The sequence below is a fragment of the Brachypodium distachyon genome, chromosome 2 (assembly GCF_000005505.3).
Source record: "Brachypodium distachyon strain Bd21 chromosome 2, Brachypodium_distachyon_v3.0, whole genome shotgun sequence".
Classification (NCBI taxonomy): domain Eukaryota; kingdom Viridiplantae; phylum Streptophyta; class Magnoliopsida; order Poales; family Poaceae; genus Brachypodium; species Brachypodium distachyon.
In genome coordinates this window covers 49572346-49579494 of record NC_016132.3, presented here as the reverse complement: position 1 = coordinate 49579494, position 7149 = coordinate 49572346, and the positions used below count along the sequence as shown (strand labels likewise).

General features: G+C 46.9%; 1 protein-coding gene across 1 annotated transcript; it reads left to right on the top strand.

Annotated features, from left to right (window-relative positions):
* Positions 1 to 3271: 3271 nt before the first annotated feature.
* On the top strand, positions 3272 to 4899 carry LOC100822531. Its single transcript, XM_010234016.2, has one exon. The coding sequence runs from the start codon at positions 3287 to 3289 to the stop codon at positions 4478 to 4480; it is 1194 nt and encodes a 397-aa protein (XP_010232318.2). The 5' UTR covers positions 3272 to 3286; the 3' UTR covers positions 4481 to 4899.
* Positions 4900 to 7149: the final 2250 nt, after the last annotated feature.

Here is a 7149-nt window from a genome sequence, read left to right as displayed (position 1 = left end):
CGGGCAAAAACCCTAGATGGGTCGGCTAGCTCTGATACCAAGTTAAAAAGATTTACTTGCCGTGGTTGCCCCACCGGTTGGCATATGCTTTATATAATAGGATCAACTTGTACAACAAGATTACACCGGCATAAAATACCGTACACGTACGTACACAGACGTATATACAAATATACAACTCTAACAGAGTCTGCCGACTATGTTCGCCAGGTCAAGGTTTTGGCGAAAGACAGTCCGTGGGAAGTGAGCGATGGAGGATGCTGGTTACGGAGCTCCGAACTGCAAAGGAGCTCCCAATGGGTTGCCAAACGCGAAGGCCCAGTAGAGAAGAATAAAATAACCTAGTTGTGGGCTCCGAGGCCCAGAAGAATAACATAGTTGCGGTCTTCGTATCTGACAGCCAGTCTGGAATTGGGAGGCCAAGAAAACCACGGATCAAAGTCTTTTTGTTATTTTTTATTAGATTTGCATCTTTTTGGCGGTTGCATATTGGCAAACGAAAAGTGAAAATGAGAAGAAAAATAGAGAAAAATGTGGATTATTTTTAGAGAAGATAAAAGATAAGTGGATGGGCCGGCGATCAAGCACGAAACTGTATTTGGAGAAAGAGTAAAGTTTGTTTTAAACCTTGAGTTTGTAGAGCTGGTCAAAATCAAACCTCCACATTGTAATATCTGAAATTAGCACCCTGAGCTTACTATTCCCGATCATTATTGACCTTAAAACGTATAAAAAAAAGGGAGTGCCTGCCTGGACACGGTCAAGCATTTTGACTGACTGCTGCCAATAAAGTATGTTTGAATCCTTGAGTTTGCAGAGCTGGTTGAAGTTGAACTTTCACCTCATAATTCCTGAAATCAACACCTTGGACCTCGTATCCTTGAAATCAACACCTTGGTCTTACAGTTCTCGGTGGTCATTAGTGACCTTAAGAATGTATACAAATAGAGATTGTTGGCATGGCCATGCTCAAATATGTGAGATCGTTGACTAATTATTGCCAAATGGATTTTGTGTGGTGAGAGAATTACAAGATTGTTTGTTTATTTTGATGGTTTAGACTTCTAATTAGTTTAATCATGCATGAATGACTTATATTCTAGTTACAACCTAGCTCGCTCCGATTACTCATGAACCCAACCAAGCTGTATGTGTTGAATGTGTGATTTTGGTCTCTGACGAGGGGTTACCTCGGCATATCCAAACTAGAGGGCTTTTGACTAGAGAGAGCACGGGTGTGTGTTGGCGATCTCGTCGGCTAACAAGGACACAGGGTACACGATTTACCCAGGTTCAGGGCCCTCGGAAGATAATACCCCTACGTCATGCTTGTTTGATCTGTATTGATGGAGAGATTACAAGGTTGCCATGGAGACGTGTATGAGAGATGAAATCTGTCTATAGAGAGAGATTCTGGTGAGAGAGAATCCGTCTATCAGAGAATAGGATCTCCTCCCCGGCTCGTATAGGAGGCTAGGTCTCGGGCGTAGAGTCCGGGTCGCTTACAATTAGAGATAAACTCTGATTTGGTTTCTTTAATTATCTGTTCTTATTTTTAGCTGCAAGCTGAGATAGTTTGGCTTCACGGATTCTAGTGGTCTTCCGAGTGGACCATCTGTTAGGCCGTAGCAGGTATTACTTACCGAAGGTAAGGACCCGATGGGTCATTCCCTCGTCAGTCTCCAACATTCTGATTCGAATAACGATCATGTTTCTAAAAGCAATGGGCCTTCCATAACGAGCATGACAAGATGAGTTAGCATTAGCAATGTTTCTAGGCTTGACCTTGGTCACGTCAACTGTCAACAATCCGGGATTATGAATCTTTGGATGAGCAATATTGACCGGGAATAGTAAGCTCATGGTGATGATTTCAAATATTAAGAAGTGAAAGTTCGATTTACTCTATGAACACAAGATTTCAGATAGAAGTGCAACACTTTTTAGATGCGCTGCTTGGTATCGCAGGCACGCACAGGCAATCAAAAGCCGGCACGTGGAGTAGTTGCATTTTAGGCAAAGCCCAATCTCGCATTAAAGCCAGCGAGTAACGTACTTCCTGCTCGGATCGCATCGGTTGCTATCTCGCTCGCCGAGATTCCAAAACCAGGACCGGAGGAAGAGTGCCCCCTACGTCACTTCGGTCGATCCCCAAGCACAAGCAATGGAGCAAGCCCCGCGAGACGCGGCGGTGCCCTTCCACGAACGAATATAACGGAGCAAGCCGGACGTGCCCGTCCGCGGGGACACACACATATACACAGATCGAGACCCGGTGGAGGGAAGGCGGCCATGGACGAATTCCATGAAGCGGACATCCTCTGGCCTGACACGGCGCCGCCGTCGTTGCAGCAGCACCGGGATCTAGAGGTTCTGTTCGTGCCCCCGGAGATACTGCACGAGCTGGCAAGCTCCTCGTCGAGTGGCGGCGCGTTCTGCCGCTCCGACCAAGGGTTATTATTCCTCTCCAGTGCTGGCGCGAGCTCTGCCGCGGAGGACGATGGGGAGGAGTGGCAGGAGGCGGACGTGCTGTGCCCGGAAACGGTGCACGATTTTGTTGTTGCGCGGGCCGGACGGCGCCCGATGAAGCCTGGAGCCGCCTCTAGGATTGAGGGGTGGAGCGCGGCCGCGGCTTCTTCTCCCATCGACATACCCGCCAAAGTCGGTGCACGTTGCCGCTAAGCGCGTCGTGACGGAGTGTTCCTCGGGCCTTGGAGGGTTCATCTCGAGCTGCCCCACCGGAGAGGAAGAGCTTTATGACGTTTCTTGTACATATCGGATTCATTTTGATCGATTTTACAGTTGTAGAACTTTGCTTAGCGGGTTTTCTGGGGAGAACAGAGGAGACGTTGTCATTTCGACGTCAGGAGCTAGTACTTGCATAGGGAATTTCCTTGCACGGATGCGCCTTCTTATTTATTCGCTTCTTTTGTGCACCCCATTTCGAGGGGCGGGGGGGGGGGGGGGGGGGGGGTTGATGTAACTTCGTGTAAATGTAGAAGGATTCATAAAAGGATACGACATTCGGGTAGACCAGATGACTTAAGGATATATTCTAGCCTTTCCTAGGGGGTTTTGGTTGCGGTTCAGGGAATCAGCTTTTTGCTTAGCTCGTGCACATTTGCAGCTTCGGCAAGCTCCGAACGTGCACCGGACCGGTGTCACAGTGCCAAGCCCAATCAGTATACTCAGCCCGTATAGTTTGGCAGTCAATACTCGGCCTGTTCGGCCATCAGGCCCTTCAGTCAATACTCGGCCTGCGCACGGCCTTTCAGATTGTCAGCCCATGAATGATGACTCTGCCGTTCTCCTCCATGTTGCAGGTGCTCGGAGATGGCAAACAAAACGCGCCGACGAGATCTCACTCGTCATGCCCGACTCCTCCCCGTCCCCTCTCCAGAGAAGCAGGCAGTCGGCGAAGCCGATGGCTGGCACGACCCACCGGCCGAGCAAGCCGTCGCCGCCACCTCACGCTCCCAAGCGACTAGCTCCGAGTCGCGCCCCCCTCGCGTCCCTGGCACTCCTCCTACTCGCCGCCGCCGGCATACTCCTCTACTCCCAGTCCCAGACCACCCCGCCATCCTCCCAAATCGACGTCCGCTCAAGCGAATCGCCAGCGCTCTCCTCCCCGACGGTGGAGTCCATCGACGGCGCCCGCGCCATCTGGGAGCTCCCTGCGGCCCCCGCCAGGGCGGTCCTCTTCGTCGCCCACGGCTGCCGCTGCCGCCCGGAGAACTTCTGGCCTCCGTCCCAGAGCTGCCCGGGGTGCGTCGGGCTGCCGGAGGACGTCGCCATCACGGCCCGCGCGCTGCGGAGGCGGTTCGCGGTGCTCGCAGTGGCGAGCAACGAGGAGTGCTGGTCATTGGAGCAGGAGGTGGGTGCCACCAAACGGGCGATCCAGTCTTGGACCGCCAAGAATGGCCTCGGGGAACGTCCGGTGTTCGCTCTTGGAGCGTCGTCCGGTGGGTACTTCGTCTCTCGGCTCGCAACCGAGATGAACCTTGCCGCCGTCGTGATTATGATCTCTGAAGGTGCGTTTGGGCCGGCGGGAGCGCCGGCGGGCTACCCGCCAGCTATGTTTCTCCACATGCCGAAGGACCATAGGAGGGCGGCATCCGTGGAGAGGAATATGAAGATGCTGAGGGGAAATGGCGTTGAGGTGAAGGAGGTCCGGAGCGTGGAGCTTCCTCTGACGCCGACGCTGCTGTCTGACAGGATACCAGGGCTGGACCACGGATTGTCGGAGAGAATTTTGAAGATGTTCAGTGAGGAAGGGTTCGTTGATGATAGAGGGTACATGAGGAAGGATGGCCGGGCAACGCCATGGAAGGATGCAGTGGTCAAGAGGGGGTTCTGGGAGGAGGTTTCCCGGTGGGCTGAGCACATACAGGAGGAGCTTAATCTTGCTTATGGATACCATGAGATGACAAGCTTGCAAGCTGACGAGATGTTCGATTGGATTGAGGAGCACCTGACTTGAGCTTTATGGTTGATGAATGATTGGTTGTTCCTTGCTGTCCAGCTTACAGTTTTAGGATGATACGGTAGTACGGTACTGGCTGCGTCGCCAAAAAAAAACTAACTACTCGGTGGATTGGAGAAGAAGCTGTGGTTGTAGCTCTGCGGATTTTTAGGGCATGAATCAACACATGACTACAGAAGAAGCAACCACAATATCATGTTGTAATGAATCAACTTGATATGAATATGTACATTTCCTTCAGTTGGCTCTTGTGCAAAACTGCAAGTGGAAGGGGAGGGAGAAGCATACCAAAGGTAGTTCATTATGTTTTCTCTGATCTGTAATGAAAGTTCTGTGTTTATCTAGATGAATTTGCGCATGCATTTTTATTTTTCAGTAACCAATATTGGGTCAATATTATTGTTTGTTTCTCTGAAGTCTGAACCATTGGACTCTGGACTGGCTCAGTTTTAGTTGGGCTGATATGATACAGGCGCCTGGCCATGGTTTAGTTACTGGCTAGTAGATGTAGTGACCTTCGGTCAGAAGCTAGGCTCAAGCATGATTTAATATCCTTAGGTGAGTACAAGAGTTAATATTTTAACTTTTCTTACTCGTATGATAAGCATAGTTACTAGTATTATCTCCAAAATCACTTGCATTGATCACGTATTCAGACCTTCATTTTTCATTTTGTAGCAAACAGGACAACACATGCCGCCTTTTGAAATTGGATCTTCTTAGCTGGTTTTGTTAACTGTGGTTGAGGATATGCTGCAAGTGTTAATAACATCTGCAGTTCAGATTTGTTCATTTTCAGATCAAGCTCCTCTTGAGTTTTATCATTTGTGGTTCTGGCATGTTGAAAATTGTTGGCAGCTAATTTGGGGATGCAATGACCTCTCAGGGGGTAATGTGTAGACGAGAAATGTTATGTTTTCTCATCTCCAAACAAGAATTTACTCTAGCCAACCTAAAACAGTTATGTCTATTCTGTAGTGTTGCCATTTTGCTGCCTGATGAAAAAAAAAACACCGTGCGCACACCAAATAGCCATTTCTACCATCCATAATTTATTTTCCTCTCTCTTTTATAGTTCTTTCTCCACCATCTACCGCACTAAATTTTGTCCGGTCAGGGTTCATCGAGCCAACGCACCGGGATTGTCACTCAGACCACGGTGCCTTCTGCTGCTCTGTTCTTCAGTATTGTTAGCTTTTCAGACGATGGGTTGGGATCTGAATTTGACCAATTTAGCAATGTTGGGAGTCCTGGTGATAACCGAATGACTCCCAGAATGGGTTAGGGTCTGTACGGCTTATCTCGGTATGACCATCATATGACTGAATTGCGGCAGTATTGTTCCACTTGAGGAACTGGTGGCCTCTTTATGAATTATGGTGTCTTGGCAAATTTCTCTAGTACTAAATATATTAATAATCACAACAGGTCCAAACAATTAGGCTGGTTAACATAGGACGAATGCATGGTAAAATTGACTTTGGCTTGACACAAAAACCGGTCCCGCTGGCTTATTCTGGTTGTTTCTGGTACTTTGATTTTATGATCGTGTTTATGTCCCGAGGACTTGAGATCTTCGTGGAATGTATCAAGCTCAGTGGAATCGATGATGACATGACTGCCAATACCAAATCTGGGAAATGACTGCCAATACCAAATCTGGGAATGTATAAGGGTTAATTGGATTTATGTCACCCTCTATTCCACCGGTTGGAAATATGCCATTACAAAAACTTGACTTGGAAAAATGACACTTTAACTTTTTTATACCTCTATTAATGCCATTCTGTCCACTTAAGACCAATAAATGTTCATAAAATACATGTATTTCAGCATGTACAACAATATTTACCATAATACCCCTATTTACAACAATTTAGCGGTACGTTCGAGTCTTTCAGGCGACATAAAGGTTCAAAAAATTTCAAATTTGGCCCAAAATTCAATCTTCTCAGAAAAATCTATAAACAATACAGAAAATAAAAAACAGTAATATGAGTCCACCGTTGGGGACGGGATATGAGGAGTGCGTGGGAAATAAGAGGAATATAACTGTTTGAGTTGAGATGGGAAAAAACTGTTCGTATAGAGCTATGTTTATACGTATTTAGACAGTATACATGTGGTATTGAACAAAATGGCATGAATAAAGGTATAAGAAATTAGAGTGGCATTTCTCCAAGTCAAGTTTTTGTAATGACATATCTCCAACCGGTGAAAATTATAATGGCATAAATCTAATTAACCCAATGTATAATAGCGCTATCGAGGTATCCATTTCCTTCCCAGATTTGGTATTCTTACACGGACCACAAATCAATGAATCTTTACACAAAAATATACAGATATGTAGTATACATCTATATTAACACTACAAACAAAATTCTTTTTTTTTTGAAACTTCAAAACATGATTTTTCATGATGTTTGAACTATAGGGTGCACTGGATCTCAGGAGCCAAATGGGTTTCCACTCTATTCAACGAAAACTTATAATCCTAGGCTATATCTCTACTTTTCTACTACTTATAAAGGCACGAACATGATCTTTCCAACGTCCACCCCACTAAACGAACACAGAGTACCAATAGCTCCACAATCAGACTTACTAAACACAAATTACTTGCTAACCGTGTGCGCTTAGAGATTACCTATTGAGGCTGAAAT